At 42.1% G+C, this 23,479-nt stretch overlaps 2 protein-coding genes across 6 annotated transcripts; both read right to left on the reverse strand.

Moving 5' to 3' along the window:
• Positions 1–98: 98 nt before the first annotated feature.
• On the reverse strand, positions 99–10,854 carry LOC116444084 (histone RNA hairpin-binding protein-like). 5 transcript variants are annotated; one of them, XM_032109152.1, is made up of 12 exons: positions 10,754–10,854; positions 9,083–9,199; positions 7,740–7,844; positions 7,254–7,385; positions 6,421–6,570; positions 5,474–5,608; positions 4,756–4,872; positions 4,249–4,356; positions 3,652–3,765; positions 3,197–3,310; positions 2,253–2,444; positions 99–1,415 (listed from the first exon to the last, which is right to left on the reverse strand). In XM_032109152.1, exons 1-10 carry the CDS (start codon positions 10,804–10,806, stop codon positions 3,205–3,207), a joined length of 1,137 nt encoding a protein of 378 aa, XP_031965043.1. In that variant the 5' UTR covers positions 10,807–10,854; the 3' UTR covers positions 99–1,415; positions 2,253–2,444; positions 3,197–3,204. The 5 variants fall into 5 exon arrangements, with proteins under 5 accessions (XP_031965043.1, XP_031965042.1, XP_031965041.1 ...); XM_032109151.1 differs by having other exon boundaries at positions 2,253–2,395; positions 5,474–5,611; XM_032109150.1 differs by having other exon boundaries at positions 2,253–2,427; positions 5,474–5,611.
• Positions 10,855–12,372: 1,518 nt separating this feature from the next.
• TMEM129 (transmembrane protein 129) lies at positions 12,373–23,261 on the reverse strand. Its single transcript, XM_032109639.1, has 4 exons — positions 22,848–23,261; positions 21,274–21,748; positions 18,845–19,004; positions 12,373–16,313 (listed from the first exon to the last, which is right to left on the reverse strand). The coding sequence occupies exons 1-4, from the start codon at positions 23,050–23,052 to the stop codon at positions 16,065–16,067; spliced, it is 1,089 nt and encodes a 362-aa protein (XP_031965530.1). The 5' UTR covers positions 23,053–23,261; the 3' UTR covers positions 12,373–16,064.
• Between the last annotated feature and the right edge of the window lie 218 nt (positions 23,262–23,479).

Raw genomic sequence — 23,479 nt, forward strand, 5'->3', positions numbered from 1 at the left:
AAACAAAACACTCTAAAACAAACAAAAAAGGACTACTGGGCCCACATATTCCTTTTACAGTCAAACTGATAACACAACCCCAAAAGCAGACTAACAAGGATTTTTAAAGTTTTTAATTCTTCTGCATAAAGGCAAATTGCCAAAAATGTAACACATTCCTTTATTTACAATCACCATAAATCACATGGAAGCATGCACACTGGAACAACAAGGTTCTAAATATTACTTCTTAGAAAAGTGCTGTACAGATGTTCCCTTGTACACACACACGCACACTCCGTGCTCTGTGGTGTGTGACTGATACACCCTTGTGTTGGGAAAAATGCCTGAGCATGCCTGGAAATAACATTTTGGGAGTGGGAGTAGTTCCTGGGGAAGCAGCTTATTTCCAAATCAGCAGCACAAAGGGCTCTTGGCCCTGGGTACTTCCAGCCCCACAGAAGGCTGTGGTGAAAAGCAAAACCAAACCCTGTAGAGACAACTCCCAGCTCTAGCAGACATTGGTATCCCAGTACATGCTACACAAGGACTGTAAAATTCTTGCAACTGGCACATGAATTTAGTATAAACTACTGTAGCCACAGCTCTCACTTCAAACTTCTGCACACAGTGCTGGCAGAGTAAAACAAAGGAGAGCTTATCCCAACATCATCACAATTCCTTAGCCTGGACAAGAGCAGCTCCACACCTGCAAATACTGCTATTCATCCCCAATAGTTGTAGGAACAACAGGCACTGAATACATCCTCTCCCACTCTTTAACAGTAGACTGGCTCTTTGGGTCAGGCTGTAACACACATAAAAGCAAAATCCAGGTATTTAAGCTGGCTGCTGTTCTAAAAGTCACTGAGCCCCTTCAAGAAAAGGATCTGATTTTGATAGACCATCTACCTTTCCTTTCTCTTCTCTCACCTGGCTTAGGCAAATGCCAGCTTAATTCATCTCAGAGAACAATAAATAGGCCAAATGGGTGATTGCCCAATCCAAAAGTTATTAACAGCTTGTCTTTAATGACTGGAGGAAAGCTGAAATTATCTACATTCCTTTGAAGGAGTTCCTCGGGCTGGATGTGCAATTCTGGTCCAGTGGAGCAGAGAGGGTTCCTTGGTTTGAGGGGTGGCATTCTTCAGTTTGACTCGATGCTGGAGTCAAGTCAATTCACCAATTTCCTGGTGAAACATCAGCACACTCTGAGGAACAAGATCTCCAGAGGGAATGCCAGGATCCATCACCTGAAGCAGCTTTGCAATATAATGCACGTGTCACCTGCCAATGCAGGCATAGCAGAAATGTCCTCACAAAAGCTTTAAGGAACATCCATTGTCATTGCAGCACAGGCTTCATGAAATCTGAAGTTTTACACTTGAGGCACAGCTTGCAGGAAACAATCTATCCTTATAAAGATCTGGAGAAACCTAAACAAAAAAGCAGGTAACAGCATTTTATAAATGTGCTATATCCAGGCATTAACAGCAAAACATTTCCTCTTTTAAGCTGTAGCATTACAGTAGCAGTAAATGGAAGAGAGCACTGCATATGGTGAGCTTATAGCACAGTATAAAGGAGAAACCCATATTGTCCATACCAAAGAAAGTGTTACAGCTAGTATGAACATTTTGAACACATAAATTACTGAGAAAATACAGTACTAGATACCCTACATTCCTAAAGTATTTGTCAAGAAGAAAAGGAAGCAGCTGAGCCTATTTTTCTCAACCACTCACATAATTTTCATCTAAATGTCATTAATTCATAAAATAGACTTTTATCTCAATTATAATTAATGAATTTCTGCCATATCTTAAAAATATCCTATTGACTAAGGTTTTTCCCCACAAAGCAACCAGATACATTCATATTTATTTCTGATTATGACAAATTTTCTTTTAGCAAGGGAAGGTAGTGTGGAATTCTATCATGTAACCCACTATCTGGTTTTCAAGCAAGATTAAACTTCCACAGATAAAGTTCCTGACACTTGAGAATTAGAGCTCATCACACCTAAAAGCCAAGGTTAAAGGCAATGTTGCTCTAAATACTGATCTTTCCATCCCAGAAAACCAGTGTGTTGCTCCACAGAGAAGGTATTTAATTCACTTCATACATCTTACATAAATATTTACAAACCCACTGAGTGTATACACTCCTTAATACAGCCTTATTTACAACAAAGACCACTGAAAAAACACTAAGCATCAACTATGTGGAAACCAGAAAGGCTCTTAACTGTGACATAGAGATGCTTCTTTTACCTGAATAATTTCACCTTATGTTGATTGCACGTCTGCTGACTGTAAATCTTCCTCTTTCAGTGCAGATCCTACATGACAGCACCAGTTTTCCAAGACTTGATCTGCTGGTCTCAGACTACATTCCTATTCTTCAAGTCTTTTTTCTGTCACAGGAGAAATTCCTTCTTCAATACTTCTATATACAAAGAAAGACTAGATATTTTCAAATATTGAATTAGCACTTTAGGGAAGTGAATGCATGTTAAATCTTATTCATGCTCAAAGAATTTAACTTAAAAATCAATAAAGTCAAAAGAAAAATGCCATCAGCATAGTTTTTTAAAAGCTCTAGCTGCCTTTTCCTCATACTGCTATAATCCAAAATCTAAGTGTAAAACTAATTTTGGCCATATTCTAAATGAGTTTTATTATGCAAAATAGTCAAAGATCACTGTTTAACAGACATTTATATCCTAGTCCATGTTTCAGAGCCTGCATCAAATGTAGTTCAAAGGCAATCTAATTACACAAAAGACTACCTGCTAATAAAACCTGTTTGACCCAGATTGCCATCCATCCTATTAATGCACCCCAGGAATCTACAGTCCAAGAGAAAATTTTCACTAAAATCTACTGCTGCAAATGCCAAGCTGTAACTTCATCACAAAAACATTAAGAGGCAGAAAAGGTGCTACTGAAATAATTGAAAAAACTGGCATTTTTTGAGTGATAAAAATACATCTTCTAGCGGACAGGTAACAATTTCAATTTCCTAAGTCTGAAGCATTAGATCTTTTAATTAAGGGGCTGTATTAAGTGCAAGAGGATGGGATAAAACACTAATAAAATAAAGGAATAAAAAAGAAACTGATCTGCCTGAACTGAACAGTTGGATTCTGTAGAACGATACTGTGGATGAGCTACTGAAACAGAACAGGTCACGTAAGTAGTCAGCACAAACTCACTTTGGTATTTAGATTTTTTTCCTCAATATTGTATCTTCAGTATTTGCACTTCCCCATCCTCTGTCAGGGTATTCTGACTGATGTCCTTCCAATAAACTGCTACAAAGTTTAAGCCTACAAATAAAAAAAACCAAACCCAAAGACTAAGTGCCTTTATTATGGTAACTTTTAAATATAAAATAGCTACAATCCATTAACACAGACTGTAACATGAGAACATAAAGAACATAAGGACAGAATTTTACCACACAACATATAAATATCGACCAAAACATCCCTAAGAAGAATAGCAAAAAAAAAAAAAAAAAAAAAAAAAAAAAGTCAATGTTTATAATAAAAGCTTGGACTGAATTACAGCAAGAAAGCAACTAAGCTTCTAAATTAATATAATTTATAATTATAAAATTAATTAAAAAATACCCCTCAAACCCCAATTGATGAGCTGCATTTCATACCTCTCCAGCCTGCAGTCTGCATCTCTGCAAGTCTTGCTGTCAGGCAGAAAGAAGCTGGATTTCCTCTGTTTTGGATTGTTCCATCCTGAAGAACAACTGGCTGGAATTGGGTCACTGCATAAAAACAAAAAACTATCATTGTTGTCACTACAAAACAACTTAATCTCTAAGGAGACAGAGAGCAAGCTTCCAGCTCTTAAAGGCTGAGGAAATGAGAGGCAAACTTCCAATTCTTTCCACAAGACAGAATGTGAAAGGGGCTCATCATTTTCCAGCACTATCTGGGATGGCAGAGAGCAGAAAGCAACAGATGGGAAAGTCAGAGTGGAAAAAGCTGAGTAAGCTCAAAGAAGAGAAGTAACAACCAAACATACCATGTGCTGGAGGAAATGTAAAAAAGGGAAAGAAAAAAGAAGGGAAAAGGGAAAAGGGAAAAGGGAAAGAAAAAAGAAGGGAAAAGGGAAAAGGGAAAAGGGAAAAGGGAAAAGGGAAAAGGGAAAAGGGAAAAGGGAAAAGGGAAAAGGGAAAAGGGAAAAGGAACACCTTTACAGGATAAGCAATAAACAGAAATAACATCATAATCACTGGGGTATTTACCTTGTTATTCCTATACTTTGTTGTACTGTCACTACTTCATCTTTTTCACCTAAGGCTTCCCACTCTGAGCACTTTGAAAAAGCCTCCTGATGTCCCGAGTCAGTAAGGCTGGAAAGAAAATGAAAAGGTCTGAATCCATGCACGTGGGTAACACAGCTCCTCTTAAGGGGGCTAAGTGGACAGAAAAAAACCACAAAACCACACCTGTATAAACATTTTTTACGAAGGTTAGTGTGAAATGTCTACTAAACTGCCAAAACCCTTTGTGTTGCTTAAATCTACACACAAAACCCCCTGTGTTGTGTCTTCTGACACTTGCAATGGACCACTGTAAATAATTGCTATCATACAGCACAATTATTCTGACATGATTTCCATTCCTCATTAAATCGCACACATTTTTAGATGAAATTAAAGCTGTTAACAAATGGAGGGAAAAGTACTAGTTATATTCCAAAAGGCAGTTTGTAGTATCAATGAATTCCCATATGGAGAATAATTTCATACCTTTCCAGTGTGTGGTACATCTGCAGATAATGGTTTTTGCTCTCTGAAACCACAGAGGAGTCAGAACTGTTTCTTTTTCTGCGTTTCCATACTGGAGAAGAATCAGGAGAACAGGAACTACAAAAATAAAACACAGATTTTACACACATAACATTTTTTTATCTATGTCTAAATGTTTATCAGAGTTCTGCTAAATAATAGCATATGCTACAGAGGAAGTTTTCTTTTGAGGTATGATTCTTCAGTCACACAGAGGAACATGGAGCAAATGGCTCACGGTTTGGAAGCAGAATCATTTTGAGCTCCACACACATCCCCCAGGACAAAGGATTTCAGTAAACAGGGAAGTGCACAAGGTACTTCAGAGTCAGCCTCCCTGCTGTTCTGCAGACAGGCAAGATGCTATTAAGGAAGGGGACTCCTGCTTCTGAAAAAGCTCCTCTACTTTCAGAACATTCCAGCACTGACTAAAGAAACCTCAGTACTCTAAGAAGCTGAAAAAATACTGCCTTTCCTTCTGTTAAATCATGTAATTCTGCAATGCTGGTAATTTTTCCACATTCAATGCTCTGTACCATTGATGGATTACATTCAACAGCAAAAGTGCCAAACTCCAGAGCTGAGCATTAACTACTCTTCCACATTAAACATTTCCTACAAAAAACTGACACGTACTGAATTATTTCCCTAAGTTAAGCACAGAAGTTTTCTCTCATACCTCTCAGGTATGTAGTCAGTCTGTCTGCATTCATCTTCACACTCATTTCTCTTCTGCTTTTCGTCAAACACAAAGGAGCCAGAAGCATCCTCATCTTTGCAGAACCGTTCCTGGGAACTACCTGAAGGTTCTGTACTACTAAAAACAGGAGGGGAAAAAAAAAGCTTTAAAAAACTACCCATCTGGCTTACTGCTCCAACTAGAAAACAGTTAAACTGAAGTAATAATTAACAGTTCATCTCATATGACACTCAAATGGTGTAAAAACTGCAACTTCCACCACAGGTTAATTACAACACAGGTAAAACTATTTACACAGTGCAGTTACAAAGCTACAAGAACTCCATTCACCCTTTTCCTCCCAATTTACTAGTCCAAATCGTGTAAAGTATGAGGTGGCATCAATTAACAGAGCTAGCCTTGTTACAGAAATTCAAAGTTGTGAAAAGATAAAAATATTTCCATCTTGAATGCACCTGACACTCTCCTGAAGAGAGCACAGAAACCTCTCTCTCACTTTAAACGTCTCAAATCCTCTAACATATTGTTACTGTAGGAGACACATGGTTCCATGACATCAGGAAAAGGAAAGAAGGAAAGGTTATCAAAGTCAAGGAACAGTAATCACCAAATTTGTGCTTATGCCTCTCGCTTTCTAAAAAAGTAATATTACCTTGTGCCCACCAGTGTAAAGACAAAGGGGAGGAATGCATTCTGCAGGCAGACCAAATGCCTTCCTCCCCATAAATGCCTGACTGCAGATAATCTTAAGACTAAATAATGGGAGTATCTTGAAGACTAACAGAATTCAAATGGAAAACAAAGCATTCAAGGAGACTCCCATTTCTGAGTCTGATCTTTTTTCTCCCAGTCAGGAATGCTCTAAAGGAACTACAGAGCCCTCCTTAAATTCCTTAAGCCTTGACTTAATTCACCCATATACACACACTGGCTGCAGATCCCAGGTTTCTTCAGCAGGAGGATCCCAGGCATGCAGTGCTATCTTCCACAGCCTGATCTGCTGGTCCCAGGACCTACGGCTGTACTTCTTGAACTTGTTGGGAGTTCTAGGGTGAACTCCTGGAATTCGCTGGTCCCTGTAAATACACAGTTAAGATTTATTATTTCAGAACATGGAGGTTTTTCCCTTAAAAAGAATCCTCAGCTCATCAGATCACACAGGCATCAGTGGTCTGATAAATAAAGTTCATATTTTTAAACACTTAATTGAGATGTATATAAGACATTACCAAAAATAGATCACAAAAGCAACAACTAACCATCATGTTCTGAGTCAGACTGGAAGCTCATCCAGTCCAGCTCTCTGACAGCTGCCAAAAGCAGATCCCTACTGCCCATGAACAGACACAAAACAGAAGCATAACTCATACTCCTTCAATAATATCCCAACCTCCAGCTCCTTCAACTTTATTTCTCCTGAGTCAAGTGCAGCTTCTTTTATTTAGTATTGTACCCAGTCTGGCTGGGATGGAGTTACCTTCGTGCTCACACAGCTTCAAGGCCTTCTCCTTTCCCCATTCAGCCCTGCCCCATCCCACAGACACTAAGTTTACGGTGAACACTGAGTTGAGAGGGAAAACTGCTGGGACAGCTGACTCAAATTACCCAGAGATACTGTGCACCATATAATGTCACACTCAGCAATAAAAACTAGAGGAAGAATTTGAAGAGAACTAAGGCTGTGTGCTGTTTTACACACACACACACACCAGGAACAAGTAAGAGTTCATTTGGAAAGCTACAACACAGTGCAACTTACTTTGGAACTTCTTTAAGGTATCTGTCATATGCAAGGGTATTCTTTCCAAAATTGATCTGTTTTTGTCTTCTCCTCAGGACCACTTCATCAGTTTCCCATTCAGCTGGATTAGCAGAGTCACTTGCAACAGAACTTGAAAATAAAAGTAAGAATTAAGTTGAAAAGAACCTTAATAGTTTTATAAGTTACATAAACATATTCTAGAACTGCCTGTATTCTTACTGATAAGACAGTGAGCACCACTCTGAACTCACTAGTTCACAGAAATGAAAGCTGTGCTAATCAAATCTGAACCTCAAATGATCACACAAGTAGCTTTTGAGATAAAACTTCTCAGTGCTACTCCCTCCTTAAGGCTTCCTTCAGGCTTGATATGAAACAGCCTGTGTTTCAAATATTCATTAATGCATGTAAAGTAGTCAGAGATCATCAGATGGTTATTGCTAAAACCAATGCAACAATAAGCAGTAATAGTTCAATACCTACTTTGTGATTTTTTTATTTGATGTCCTCATTGTTTTGCCTTCTTCAATTCTACCTTCCCAGTTGGGGCAACTGGAAAGAGGTCTAGAATGTTCTGGTTCTGTAGAGCTTAGAGAAAATAATGGGAATTCATCATGAATGTTTGCTGCTTGTAACACAGTTAATGAACAGAAACATCAATAGTGGACAAAACCACTCCACAACTGTAAAACCACAAGCATGCTCCTCTGTTTCAGTTCTAAGTCACCTTCAGCCTGCCCTCTTCTGTCAATTTTAATGCCTCAACATTTAACAAGTGATATAAGTAATACAGAAGCAGATTTAGCTGATAGTCTTACTTTCCCTAAATGGTTTCATATCAACAGATGAAATTACCATCCGTGCTGACAACATCATTTTAACACAGGACAAAGATTCCACACTGAAAAGGAACATATCCACTCAGCAAAAGAGAAACACAAAACACTGCTGGCACATCCACTTAAGTCTCACACTCATGCCATACCGTTAGTATTTTTTATGACCACATCAAAGACACAGAAAACACTCCTGAACACAAGGCCTTTCCTAAGGTCTTCAAAAGATTAATTTATTAATGAAACAATATTAAACATGCCATCAAAAATTAAAATCACCTTCATACAGCGTAATATTCAGAAATGTATGAATTACATAAAAAAAATATTTTCATGTACCCTCAGTAAAATATTTCCTCTTACATTCTGTTCAGTTTTCTGCACATATCTCAGCACTCACCACTTTCCACCCTTGCTATCAGACTGTAAGATACAAGTCTCAACCACTTCCTCCACCGTAGGTCATCAGTCTAGAATATCCAAAAGCCAAGAAAAATATTCGTAGAATTACCTATGTATAAAATTCTATCTCATCTCAAATTTTCCTCAATAACCGTAGGGGAAAAAAAAAGGTGCTCACTAAAAACTGCAGTAGAACTGAATATACCAAGTGCACTGTGAAGTGAACAAAGATGGCCTGCCCACACTTACACATAAAGATGCATAAGCAAAGTATGAAAATAACAGCATATGGCTTCATTGGGAATTTTATACTAATATTGAAGCCTTCAGCAATAAAGGGCTTAACCTACTGCTTCACTAAATAGCATTTCTCCCTTTCGTTTGGAATACTTGCTAATACCATGGCATGTATTTCAATTAGACAAACTGGGTGGTCTTCTTCAGGCACGATGCAAGTATCATCTCCTAACTCTGTGCTACTCTGTTATAAGAAAACACTCAACCTAAGTATGTCCAAGCTTTTCTTGGAGTCCTAAAGAAGAGTGTAGCAAAGTGGAGACGTAAAGAAAATTCACATTTATTCCTCACCTGTCCAGCCAATGGCCTGAATGGCCACACTGATATTCCTCAAGCACCAAAGAATCTGAATGCTTCCAGCTTCTATATTCCTGTTCTTGATGCCAGCAGTGTGGATGCTGCACAGAACTAGAAAACAAGAATTTTCATCTGAAATCAAGTCACTGGTAGTCACTGAACATTGCCCATAAAAAACAAATATGGACAATCTGATTTGGCATACAGATATGTGATTTACCTCAACTTATTCAGGAAACATTTACTTAACGAAGATGTTAGACAGTGCAATTGCTGAGAAAATGTCTTTGATTAATGCAATTAAGACATCAACATTTTCAAATAAACCATTATTATTTAAACAGCCAAACATATACTCTATTTGCAGACAAAATGGTGGGAGAAAAAAACCTAATTGAGGACTGTCACCAGTATTTATAGACCTGTGGACATGTGCCAACATCCACAGACCATCCTCCGGCAGCAGTGCACTACCTGACATTTATTTACTGCCCCATCCCGTAGTAAATTCACGGAAAAGCCAAATTCAGGAACTACACTTCAATGCAATGGCTAAGGAGAAGTAGGTCAAATGTTTATGTGGAAACACTTTTACCCAGGAAATTCTTGACCAGACATGGCTGCAGAGCCCTCACAAGGAAGCCTGGGATCTGACTGTAGTGCTTGCAACACGCTGGTGGGTCAGCCAGGGATTGCTTAAGGGTTGAGTTCTCTACATTTTCCTCCTCGATTCTGGCGGCTTTGACATGTTAAATGACGGGTTACTAAACAAAACACAATCGCAGCATCTACTAACACCAGACCTGGCTTCTGGGCTGAGGACCACACCGGCAGATCCCCCACCACACCTGCTCGAGAGAGCGACCGGGTACTGCAGCCTCTGCACTGTAAATACACGGTGTTTCTGTATGTGTAACAGCAAACACACTGCTCTGTACGTGCCAGCTCTCTGCGCGTAACTAAACAAGGGAGAGGGAAGGAAGGATTTTTCATATTTTACTCCTGAGTTAAGCACTCATGTTTGCTTTCCCTTCCTCCCCCACCCTGCCTGGCTTTGGGAGTTTCCTGCTCCCAGAGGCTCGAAGTTACCAACAACACACAGCACAAACAGCTCCCTCCGAATCACAGACCCAGGCAGAAGGACGCTTCCAAACCCGCTCGGTTTTCGCCAAGACAGTGAATGGATAAAACCCTTCTCTGACCACCTTCAGCAATTACTCGATTTAATGACTTGAAAGAAAAATTTTTAAAAAGCACACCAGCTTAGGTACACTACAACACATGTCGTAAGTGCGACACTGTTTGAAAACGTAAGGGGAAATGACAACCGAAAACTATGCCTTTTAAACACATTCCGGTATTTGCTTTGCACTGCCCGCCCACTCCAGCCTGAAGCCAAGCCGCCGTGCTCCCAGCCGGGCTGGGGTGCCTCGCCTGCCCGGGCAGCTGGTCCCTCACTCGCCACCGGCAGAGGAGGCCGAAGGAGCTCCTGCAAGGGGCCGAGGCCGCAGGAGAAGGGGCCGTCTGGCGGAGGAGCACGGGCTGCCACGGCTGCATAGCCAGCAGCTGCCCCCGGAGCCGCCCCGGGACAGGCAGCGCGGCACCCCCGCCCGCCCAGCAGGGCGATGCCCGCCCCGTTCCCCGTCCCCCCGCGGCCGCTCCCACCTGCGCAGCCCGCCCGGCTCCGCTGAGCCCGGGCGGCGCGGCCCGCCGGACATGGCTGAGGCGGGCGGCGGCCCCGCCGAACATGGCCCCGGCTCCGGCCCCGGCTCCGGCCCCGGCTCAGCGGCAGCGCAGGCGCGGCCCGTCCTCCCGCGGGGAGCGCAGGCGCGCTCGGGCGCTGCCGCAGCCGGGGGAGCCGGGATGGGGCTGTTCGTGCGGGGCACTGGTCGGTGTTACCGGAGGAAAGGGGCGCGTCCTGCGCCCCTGTGAGGGCCTGGGCACAGCTTCCCTCACACCGAGGGCGCCACTGCCCTCTCGCCATCTCCCTGCGGCTGCATTCCCCGGCCCACTCCGCTCGCAAATCTAGGGAAAACCCAGCTCCCACATCACGGCGTTACCTCACGCAATAGCCAAGGATTCGTTTTGGGACAAGGTAGTTTCCTGCTAGACGTCGTGAGGGGTTAGTGGCCACGACAATTTACACTATACAGGAATGTGACCCACATTTCATACCATTAATGGAATCATAGAACAGCTTGATTTGGAAAGGACCTTAAAGATAATTTGCTCCAGTATTTATATCTCAACTCCTTAAACAGCTCAAAGTCAACAAACATTTCTTAAGAAATGGCACACAGAACTTTATTCTTACTATATACCATCCTGACTGGAATGGTACTTAGCTGCAGACTAACCAGTTTTTAAAATCATAGAATGGTTTGTTGGAAGGGACCCTAAAGATAATCTACTTCCAACTCCCCTGTCATGGGCAGGGATGCCTTCCCCTAGATCCCTCCAACCTGGCCTGGAACAGGATCCCTTCCAGGGATAGGGCATCCACAGCTTCTCTGAGCAACCTGTTTCAATGCCTCACCACCCTCACAGTAAAGAATCTCCTCCTTATAACTAATCTGAACCTACTCTCTTTCAGTTTAAAGCCATTCCCCCCTTGTCCTATCATGCCATGGCCTTGCCAAAAGTCCCTCTCCAGCTCTCTTGGAGACCCTTCAGGTACTGCAAAGTGCTGAACTCCAAGGTCTCCCTGGAGCTTTCTCTCCTCCAGGCTGAACACCTCCTGCTCTCTCCTACCAGTGGTGCTCCAGCCCTCTGAACATCTTCATGGTTCTCCTCTGGACTCACTCCAGTAGGTCCTCTACTACAGGAATGTAGTAAGATTCTTTATTGCTGTTGCTTGGTAATAAATCTGAGCACGATGACGATAAAATAAATGTTTAATATAGGACACACCATTGCTGCATGCGAGTGCTCCCTTGGAAAGACAAATTTTTCATCATTGCCCCTGCTGATTTCATGACATCCAGTGTCACTCCTTCCCATCTGGTAGTTGTGAAAAGTCATTGGAGGTTTTTTCCCTGAGGTTCTTATTTAGATTTCATACACACCTTCTTCCATTTATGCAACTCTCTGCATTCAGGTTGTAGTAGGAAAATCCGTCCAAGAACGACTTCCCATGTACCCCTTCAGGAGAATTTAAGCCCTATTTTTATTTATTCCCATGTTCTCAGATAAGACATTGCATACAAGTAAGTCAGATTGATCTCCACCCATGTAAGGTTTTACCTGGTAAACATAACTTTAAAATTAAAACCAGAACTCTTACAAAGAATCAATCGTATTTTTATTCAGCTCTTCAGAGAGTTTTAAGATTAACTGCATGTATTCATTAAACCTTTTCCTTAAGGGCTATCCAAATAATACTGTTAGTTTTAAACTGGTAAGCTATCTAGCAAAAGAACCACCAAAAACCACAAATAAGAAATCCTGCAGTATGTCTTTGGAAGAAAATGTCTTGTAATCCATGTAAGAGCTTGAGTATTTATTACTCAACTCCTTCAACAGCTCAAAGTCAACAACACTTCTTTAAAAATTGCACTGAGAACCACAGTCTTACTGAGGTTTGTCCTGACTGGAATGGTGCTTAGATGCAAGCTGCTAGTTTTACGAAATCACAGAAAAGGTTTGTTTTGGAAGGGACCTTAAAGACCATCCAGTTCCAACCCCCTGCCATAGGCAGGGACACCTTCCACTAGACCAAGTTGCTCAAAGTCTCATTCAATCCCCTGAGCACTTCCAATAATGGGGCAGCCACAACTTCTCTGGGCAACTTGGTCCAGTTTCAAGTAAAAATACTGAAGAGATCACATGATAATCTGGTATTTTGGTTTCAAGCTATGCCAAACCTCATGGTAGAAAAACTATTCATATACTGGATTAAAAATATCTCTTGCTTGGAAAAAAATGTCTTTTTGGGGTTGACAAATTATGTTAACCTAAAAAAACCAAAAGATAACGTATTTTCTCAGTATCTTCTGGAACACTACAATTACAGAAGTAATACAATGTGGAAATAAATAATATAGCCGTGACCCATGTGTTGAGAAAGACCTGTTGAGCTGCAGCACACCAGGAAATTTGGGCTACAAATGATATGCTCATATGGGGTATTTATACTGACAGAGTCCACCCACAGATTTTCTTTAGTTTAATGACATCACATTTATATAATATACTTCAGATTACTAACATTGCCCACCCACAAGTCAGTGATGTGGAAAAGCACACACATAGCTGGAAATGCAATACTAAATCGCTCTTAGTGATTTACACACAATAATAAAAAAGAAAATTCTTTCAGTAAATATTTTAGCCACTTGCATTACTTAGTTTTTAAATTTTTTTCTTTTTTTTTTTATACATAATGCAGTAAGAAAACTGATTCTAAACCCTATCCTCATATTTAAGAAATGTACCAAGATTATGTGGGAGGCAATGGTGTGTTCTTTACTGCAAACAGAGAGCATCTTCTCTAGAAATGGCCCTATATGTGCATGTGGCTCTTCGCATGATAACCTGAAGCTATCATGAATACAAATGCCTATTTTTGTACTCTATTATTTTCATGTTCATGTGGATTTTTAACAAGTTGTTTCTCTAACACAGCCTTTAAGAAGCTCACAAATGTTGGAGGCATCTCAGATTACTTTGAGAATTTAAACCTGAGGAAAACTACTTGTTTTAAGGAATTTAAGTCAGGTACTATCATTAACATAAATCATAATCTTGTTTCAGTAATTATTACTAAGTTTTCTAAGAGGCACTTTTGTGGACAGAGCATTAAAAGATGCAAGGGTCTCATACATTTATGACTGTTACTCTGTCATACTTTTATACTGACAAAAGAGGTAAGATGAACAAAAGCAAAGTTCCACTGAAGTGAAAACTTCCAGTCAATTCAGAGTAGATTCCACTGCAAGAGCAATTAGGAATTTAAAGCTTTTATTACATGGAATACTGTTGGCAACTGACCTGGTTTTCTATAAAACCATCTGCAACTACATGTATCTATTATCTAAGTTCCTCAAGGCCTTTATGATTTTAGCTTCACATTCTTTACAATAAATATTTTTATTCCAAACAGGCAAAGTGCTGTAGGAACTGAATGACTGGTGGTGGCAAAACCACAGCTCCAAAATCCTACCCTCACTTCTGCAACTATTTCAAGGGCCACGTCCCTTGTATCCATGCCACATTATGTAAACTTTCCAGAAGCAAATGTTACAAAATGCTTATTTGTAAAGGCTGCTGTGTAGTGATAGGTGCATGTCAGACAACACTACCCGGCCCTGTAAGAATCTTCCAAAAGTTGAAAAATCCTGCAGAGACCATTTTAAATCTCGAAATTATTTCCCACAGAAGTACTGGAAAATATTTTAAATTCAATTGCTGATCAGCTCCTAGATTTTTTGATTAGTTTTCAGACTTGCCAACAAATCTGTCTGAAACTCCAGAACTCAATTTAGTTCTATTCAGATGAAGAGTGACATGCCACTGAAGATCTCTTTGGGAAAGAGACAAATCCATACTACCTGTCTCACTGTCAAATTCTCACTTTATACAATTTAAAACAACAGTTAATGAAAAACAGAGAAGCCACTGTTATTAATAGGTAGTTTAGATACTTGCATAGTAGATGTTGTACATAGAGCAACTGAGATATGCTGGAACAGTTAGTGTCCTTGAACTCAACCAGTTTGGATTTTTACAAATGAATGTTATTTAAAAAATCCAAAGTTAGAATTCAACACCAACAGTATAACATAAATGTTAGTTTTCAAGAGATGCTGTCAGATCTGTTTTCAATTCCTTACCCCTCTCTGAATTCTTGCTTGCAGCCGCATTTGTAACCATTTCCTGGCTGACTCCAAGTGGAGGTGGGTGCATTCACCACCTGCAGCTCAGCTGAGACTCATGTAATGTTCCATGGTTGTGCTTCCAATACTTGTACCTTTTTACATCCTACCACTTGTTGTTCCTGCTCAAACCAGTTGCCTGTCACAGTAATCAAGAGGTGTGCATGTAATCACCAGCACGTCACCTCTGCCCATGATTACTGGTAAGATCCTTTTGATTATTCAGGTGGGAAGTACTAAGAGCTTTTGTTCTCGTACACCAAAGCTTTAAAGTATTCCTTTCTCTATTTGACCCACCTGTGATTTTAATTTACAAATTAAAGCTCAGATGTTTGCTGCACTCCCTTCCAATGTATATAAAAAAAGTCCCATCACCTAAAGAGTATTGAAACCCTAAGCAATATAGCTCCTGGAAACCAACAGATTTAACCATAAATTAGCAGTGTAGGTAAATGGGTTATGTTGACAAATCCTTCTGTTGTTTGAAAAAAAGACATCCATCAAAACGTATGCTAGAGGCAAATTAATGGAATAAAAGGTCCATACAGGACTTGTAAATCTTCAGGAATTACATTTCTTAGCTCACTGCAACCCCTTATGAGTGGAGAGGAGCAGCTGAAGGGACACAACTGATACACTTCTTTGGAGAACAACTGCAAAGATTAATAATAACTTTACAACTGGATTAAAGAATAACAAAACTATCAATGAAGTCTAACCAAAGCAGTTTTCTCAGTTAGCCCTTTATTAAAGAATCAAAACCCACGTTAAATTTAAAAATGTAAAGAATTTAACCTACGGTAAAACCTGAAAAGACAACAGTACTGCAAATATAGAAGGATAACCTTATTCCATCCAAAATGTAAGAAAAGAAAATAGGAGTTTAAACAAAATTAAAACCCAGAAGCTAACATCAGGTGAGTAAAATCCACAGGTAAAAGTGGAAAAGGACTGAAAAGATTTACATCTGTTTTCAACACTGTAAAAGAAACCCTTAGAGTCTGTACCCTGGTAGAACATGAAGTCTCAGAAACAGATCTAGCAGGCCTTTAACCAAACCCACTATGAAACTCAGTCAAACTGAAAAAGTACCCAAGTACTACTCATCGTATTAGGCAAACATCTAGAATGCAAAATTTGGCTCGGCAAGTCGGGCAAGGCACTTGGCTTGACAGCCAGGTCTCTGGGTGCTGCTGGTCCTGTCTGCTGGCAAACCACTTGCCCATGCAGGTGAGGCACCACATGGGCCGGCAGTAGCACTGCTGGCATTCCCCCTCGTTCGGCTCCTGGCAGTTCTTGATGAGCTTGATGTTAGCAATAGTCTGCATACACCCTATGCATGGCTCCAGCTCCTGAGGGAGGAGAAAAAACATCAAAATTGTGAACTGCACAGAATGGGTCCTGTTACTGCTCTTCAAAGGCATTTAGAAAATCATCTGTGCCAGAATAATCAAGGCAGAACTGCCCCACCAGAGGATATCAAGTGGTTTTATTAGAACACTCTCTAATTAATGACAGCAAAGCTTCTCTTTGAACAGAAAACCCAGAACTGCTGCATGAGACTAATGATTAAACAAAAATTACTGAAAAATAAACATTCTTTCACTCTCTGAAGAGCTTCCAGCAGCCACAGAAAGGTAAGCAAGCAGCCAGCTTTGTCATTCAAACTATTTTTTAAAAAAACTACCAATATAAAGTAAGGAAAACAAACCAAGCAAACAGTTCTTACCACTTAAAACAGCAAATGGCTGTTCCTATCTTCCATCTTTCTAAGTAAGAGACATAAAAGAGGAAACCAGGGCTGTACTGAACACAAGGACACTCATCTTGAAGGTCTAGAAACTTACTTAATTTTTCTTGGATAATATTGGAATAACTGATTTCCCCCACAGTTAATTATGACACATGAACTTGCAGTTGCATATGGGGACATCATCTTGCTATGAAGTGTTTTACAATTAATAAACAATAATTAGCATTTCCCACATGTCTTCCAGCTGTCCAAGAACTTGACAAAGTTCAAAAGACAGCACACTGAATAGGCATGGAGACCTGAATCTTCATACTGCTACTGGTGGAACAAAAACCAGCTCTCTCTGTGGTCTCTAGTTCCCATCTCCAGTGACTCTTCCCTTGTCAGCTCAAGTGTCTGCTCAGTTGCACTGGCAGCTGGCTGTGGATCAGATCCAGATTGAACACAAGCCACTCAGCTTTAACTTGTGAAATTAGGTCTTATCTCAGGTTTTAAGCAGGAAAAATTCTAGCATAGAAAGATTAACTAACTTTTTCAACATATTCATGGAGCTTCAAAATAGGGCAAAATTCAGTGTTGTATTTTTAACATCCTTATCATAATCTCTGGTGTCATTTATCACTCAACATCAAACCCAAGTTCAGTAGCTCAGCTGCCACTTAAATGTGTCACAAATGAAATGCTCTGCAAGAAAGCAGCTTTAGTATCTTCTCTTTATTGTGAACATCTCTTTTTGCTCGCATTGCAATCAGAACACACAACATGATGTGCAGACACACCTGATCCAGTTTTATTTTAGCTAGTTCATGAACCATATAAACTGCACAACACTACCAAAGATACCAACCCCTCATTCCATTAGCTGAATCACTGGACCCAAACTCCCTGCAGGGTCACCAGTACTGGTTTAACTGGTTTCCCCTGGTACACTGGACAGTGCTCCAGTCACACTTCTGACTGCTGCACAAGTATAATAATGACCAGGTCTCTGCGAGTATTGCTGGAGGTAGGACTCTATGCTGTTATAATTAACACCATATAATAGTGGCCATAATAATTATAGCTAAAACAAATCCCAATTAAGAATCATTAGTTTATTTCAGCAGAAGGTCCAGCAAAACCTGGCTGTCTAGAAAAGCAAGCTGTACTGGAGCAAACTGCCTTAAGAACAGCAACAGCAGCTGTGACTCTGGCTCCCCATAAACTTTCTGCAAGTGCAATGTCATCATTTCCAAATGTTTTCATGTAACATTTTTATGGAAATTATTACAGTGGACTTTATTTCCCTGTGTTATTTCTCATGTCTTAATACCGTAATGCTCACAATACAGCTTGTCTCCTCATAGCAGGAACAGAAGCAGCAGCCAGAGCTACATTTATGACATGTTTACTGAGCCAGCAGGTGAGCATTTGTGAGGGAAGCATCACCCTGACTGAGCAAAGAGCACTTGTGTTTCTGGCATCACTGACCAGGAGGCCTGACTGGAGTCAGCCTGGCTGTGCAGATCCTAAGAAATTGTGCTTGGCTGTATCTTCTGAAGAAGCTAAGGAATTCAGGCCATGTCTTATGAGGGGCCAGTGAGATGAAACTGTAAGTCCTACAGCTGCACACCCTCACCAAGGGGCAGTTTAACCACCCGTCACTCTCTAAGTGACTGCAGCCCCCATGGAGCTCTCCTGCAGGGCAGGCTCAGGTAGGTAGGACACCTCTCAAGGTTTACCTCTTGAGGTCAAGAGATTCCCTACCTGCTATCTGTTATCTACAGCAAGGTGACAGTTTATATTAGATCTAAAACATATTGTATGCAAGGTAGCTGAATTATTAGAAGTGTAGTGAGTAGTAGAGTGTTTGACTGCTGTTCAATTACTGTTTAATTAATGACTGAATACTGCTTAATTATTAAATGAAGATTATTAAGCAGTAATCACATGATAATTATAATTAAATCATCATTCATAGTTTAATCAATATTTTTAATAAAACCTTTTTGTTAACTGCATAATAATGAATTCTCTTAGTAATTCGCCGGAGATGGCCCTAGGTAAACATTTATCAATTGCACAGTAATCACGGGCTCATCTATATTGAAAGTATAATTATTACCGTCTCACATGGATAGAAAGTCTCACCTGAGTGCTTGGAACGTGGTATGTCTGGTTTATTTCCACCAGAGATGTAAAGGTTTCTAAAAATAAATCACTAAGGCTTTGATGGATCACAACATTAGCTGCATTGCTGATAGGAGCACGGAGCTTCTCCCGGAGCTCCCCATACTCTGTGGAGTTCAACCTGAAGAAGAAAAGATGGAGCAAAATGTTACCATGATTATCCACCCAAACACCTCGATAGTACCTTGCAGAGGTTAACATCAAGGAAGTGAATCCACAGAAAAGCTATTTAGGCTGGTAGTTATTAGTCAGAATAAATACACAGCATTGTCTTTTCTTGTTTCCTTTTGCTGTTTAGTTACTGGTTTTGGCAGAACTTGGTCAACAGAACACGCTGTCCTCATTCATATCTGTGTAAGATTGCTAGCAGGGTATGTCAGAGATCAGCTAAAACATCATACAAAAACAAAGGAAGGCTTTTGAAGTAATCAACATGAACAAAATCATGCATTAACTGCAAAGTGCTGTTTGCACCACTTCTGTCACCTTTTTAATGCCTTTTACTTAGACTATATCTAAATTCTCGTTTATAAACGCCTGAGGACAGAAATTAGTTGTATCATGCAGCAGGCATCACAAGGTGATATAGTACTACATAAGTAGCAGAAGAATGTCAATCTATCAGGTTCTGTGATTTTATGATACAATTTTAGGTAAATCCAGAAATTTCACAAAGGTGACAAACCACTACTGATTTAAGGCTGCAACAAGCTGTGTTCCACACCAGCTGCTCCTGTAAATTAAAGTGATGCCCACAGCACTCAAGTGGCACCTGAGACCTCACACAGACCCTGCAGTGACATATCCCTGTTGTCATCCCTTTTTATGGTAAGAGTTCTGAACTGTAGTGTCAGAACTCTCCAGCTCAATGCTTCTACTCATGAAACAGCTTTCATGGAGAAGTCCTGGGAAGACTGCCCTCATTTTCCTACCACTCACTGAGTTCCCAGAGCCCAGCACAATGCAAGGCTGGCTTAGCTCTAGCTCCCAGTGGTCTCCATTGTTTTTACTGCTACAGGATAATGTCATTTGTTAACAGATGCTGTCCGTGAAAATCACAGGGACCTTTATATCCAGAGGAACAATTCGCACTGAACATGCAGGAAAACATGGCCCACCTGCACAAAAACATTTTTCCTCCAGAAACATCTCACTGTATTTGATTCTGATTCTGGATACATACAATGATCCTGTATGATTCTGCTACATTCTAGCAGAGATTTACTATTTCTGACATCTTATTAGAACAGCTTTTAAACACTGTTCCTGATGCTATTCTGTTTAGCTACAAAATACATTTTGGGGTTAGGACTTTTTTCCCTAAAAGGAATTGTCAAACAAGTTATGATTTTCTCAGCTGGGGATGTAGTTTTACCACTCTGGCACTGAAGTGCTTGCAGAAGAAAATCATTAGTTGTTTAATACTCATTTGGTCACCACTCTCACAGGTCTATAAAAGTCTCTTTTCTTAGGATTGTCATGCTTACCTTAACTAACCTCTTGTTCTGAGTTCTGTTCACCTGCATCTCTACCATAATCACCTCTTTGCCTTCCTCGTGCTTGCCCCACTGCACACCTACAAGTCTGGTGATCTGTCTGCTTTTAATTACCTAATTACCTAATAAATGCTCCTGACATACAAATTTACAGCAAAAAGACACTCAAATACCTTTTCAAATATAGTTTTAGGAGCACTAACATGGCTCTTAGTAACACAACAACAAAGAGTTTAGCACCCTTCTACTCAGAGGTTTCTGCAGAACTAGTTCTTTAGCCTGGTTACACAGAGAGACTGCTGAGATAAACAGCATGGGCCCTTCCAAAACAAGCCCTAACAGTCCACGTTTGCTATGATTTACTGCTATGAGAGCACATAAATCAGAAAAGGACCAATATTACTTCCTTGCTTTAGGGGCAGTAGCTCAGTGAGAGCTCTTCTGAGCAGTGATAAAATTATGAGCCTTAAGCACAAGGAAAAATCCAAAGTTGTGGGTGAACAACACACAGTTTTAGACAAATAGCTATTTCTCTTCACCCAAAATTTGGAAGACCAAAAATTCTACCTTTCATTCCTGTTCTCCATCTCTCACCTAATTTTATCCAGTTACTTCTTTCTGCATCCAGCACAATCCTCTCCCTAAGAATAGATCAAAGAGGGCAATCCCTTTGTTTATCCGTTGTGTATTCAATGCTGCACGTGTACAAAGCTTCCTAAACAACCTTCCCTGCACTGCATGGCAGCACTGCACATGGCCAGCACCTCAGAACACCAAGCAGGGAGCAAAAGGGAAGGGATGAGACCAGGGAGTCTCCAGATCAGGCACAAAAGCGCTCCATCAGCAACATCCAACAGCACACATGTAACATAACAGGTTTAGCAGTTGTTTTACCGGATATCGAATGCCTTCACATAGGGATTAACACTGGCAACTCGGATGGTGAGGAACTGCACAGGCACGTTGGAGTCTGGGGTGAGTTCATGCTGTCTGGAGTCTGTCACCGTCAAGTGAATGTCCTGCTGCTGGGCAACATGTAAACAGTAGGTGGTCACTTTAATCACCCACGTGTCTGTAACGATCACCCTTGCTCCTGGCGCTCCAGTAGCGAATTTGTCGATTCTCCTGAATTCTGTGTTGATGGAAGAAGCTACTGCCCTCCAACCCGACTGCGGGAGAGCATGAACAGCAAGTGTCCGAGCTAGTGGATGATTATTCCAACCCTTCCGTGACCAGTAATATGCCAGGGCACTAGTGATTGCTGGGAGGAGAACTGCGAAGAAGAAGAAAGTTTTCCATTCTTTTGAAGCCAGGTAGAAAAAGCAAAGATGTTTTTCAGGTGCAGCAAAGCACATACCAAGATAATAACCTGCAAGGAAAAAAACTTACTTTCAGAAAACAATTAAGTACCTGCAAAAACACATAGCCCTGAATCATATGGTTATCTAACCAGTGAGCTCAGCTCCAGGAGAGGTACTGTACTTCTGGATGACTTCAAATTCAAGCCTCTTGTCTTAAGCAATCGAAGGTAAATTCTTAAGCACCACTGATTTTTACCAGAATTATGTAGCTAAACAAACCTGATTTGAATTTGCTGATTGAATAAAATTACCTGCGAGATGCCACTTAATTTTAGGAGAATTATATGGCTAAAGGAAGCCAATTTGCATTCTCTGGTTAAAACACAGAATCACAGAAGATGATGAGTTGGAAGGGACTCACAAGGATCCAACACTTAGCCCTGCACAGGACACCCCAAGAGTCACACCATGTGCATGAGAGCATTGTCCAAACACTCCTTGAACTCTGAGAGGCTTGGTGCTGCGACCATTGCCCTGGGGAGCCTGTTCCAGTGCCCAGCCACCCTCTGGGGGTGGAGCATTTTTCTAATATCCAACCTAAACCTCCCCTGACACAACTTCAGGTCATTCCCTCGGGTCCTGTCACTGTCACCACAGAGCAGAGATCAGTGTCTGCCCCTCCTCTTCCTCTCATGGGAAGTTGTAACTGCAATGAGGTCTCCCCTCAGTCTCCTCCAGGCTGAACAGACCAAGTGCCCTCAGCCACTCAAGGCCCTTCACCGTCTTGGTTGCCTTCCTTTGGACACTCTCTAATAATTTAATGTCTTTCTTATATTGTGGTGTCCAAAGCTGCCCCCAGCGCTCGAGGTGAGGCCGTGCCAGCCCAGAGCAGAGCGGGACAATCCCCTCCCTTGCCCGGCTGGCGATGCTGTGCCTGATGCCCCCCAGGACAGGGATGTCCCTCCCGGCTGCCAAGGCACTGCTCGCTCACATTCAACTTTCCATCGACCTGGACCCCCCGGTCCCTTCCGCGGCGCTCCTTTCCAGCATCTCCTTCCCCATTCTGTACTTAAACTGCAATTCCTTTGTGGGTGCGCGTGCCGCGGTGCAGCCAGCTGGTTACAAAGCTCGGGGTGCACATTCCAAGGCAGCCGGAGCGCTACTCACCCAGGGGCAGCAGGGAGTGCGCCAGCAGCGTGCCGGTGCTGCGCCGCAGGTGGTACTGCACGAAGGCCGCGTCCTCGCTGCCCAGCCAGGCGGACAGCAGGCTCTGCACCGTCAGCCCCGCCGAGCGCACCTCGTCGGGCGGGAACACGAAGCACACGGCGAACACCAGGTAGGCCAGCGTGAAGGTCACCGCGGGGCTCTCCATGCTGCGCCCCACCGGGCGCCGGGGTCCCCGGGAGCGGCAGTTCCCGCTGCGCCCCCGGATGCTCCAGCGGGGAGCGGTACTTCCCGCCGCTCCAGCGGTACTTCCCGCTTCGGCCCGGATGCTCCAGCGGTAGTTCCAGCGGTAGTTCCCGCCGCAACCCCGGATGCGCGGCGCGGGCGCTGCCGGGCTGGCGGGGCCGCCGGGGCGGGACCCGCCTCCCCTCGCACTGATGGTCCCCGCCCCTCCATCCATCTCCTCCCTCTCCTCCGCCCCTCCGCGCCTGCCTGGCCCGAGCCCCGAGCCACGTCCCCGCTCCAGCCGGGATCCGGGCCTCGCCCTCGCCCCGCGCCCGCCCAGCCCGGCCGGGACACGCAGCCCCTGCCCGCGGCTGGCCTCCGGCATTGTACGCGCTCGAGGTCATGGTCCA

The sequence above is a fragment of the Corvus moneduloides genome, chromosome 5 (assembly GCF_009650955.1).
Source record: "Corvus moneduloides isolate bCorMon1 chromosome 5, bCorMon1.pri, whole genome shotgun sequence".
Lineage (NCBI taxonomy): Eukaryota > Metazoa > Chordata > Aves > Passeriformes > Corvidae > Corvus > Corvus moneduloides.

Coding starts and splice junctions, on each gene's coding strand:
- LOC116444084 (XM_032109151.1), bottom strand. CDS start 10,806: ATGTCCGGCGGGCCGCGCCGCCCGGGCTCAGCGGAGCCGGGCGGGCTG. Junction 9,200..10,753: donor GAGCCGGGCGGGCTGCGCAG/GTGGGAGCGGCC, acceptor CTTGTTTTCTAG/TTCTGTGCAGCATCCACACT. Junction 6,571..7,253: donor TACCTTAAAGAAGTTCCAAA/GTAAGTTGCACT, acceptor GTGTATTTACAG/GGACCAGCGAATTCCAGGAG.
- TMEM129 (XM_032109639.1), bottom strand. CDS start 23,052: ATGGAGAGCCCCGCGGTGACCTTCACGCTGGCCTACCTGGTGTTCGCC. Junction 21,749..22,847: donor GCACTCCCTGCTGCCCCTGG/GTGAGTAGCGCT, acceptor TTTTCCTTGCAG/GTTATTATCTTGGTATGTGC. Junction 19,005..21,273: donor GTGAAGGCATTCGATATCCG/GTAAAACAACTG, acceptor TTTCTTCTTCAG/GTTGAACTCCACAGAGTATG.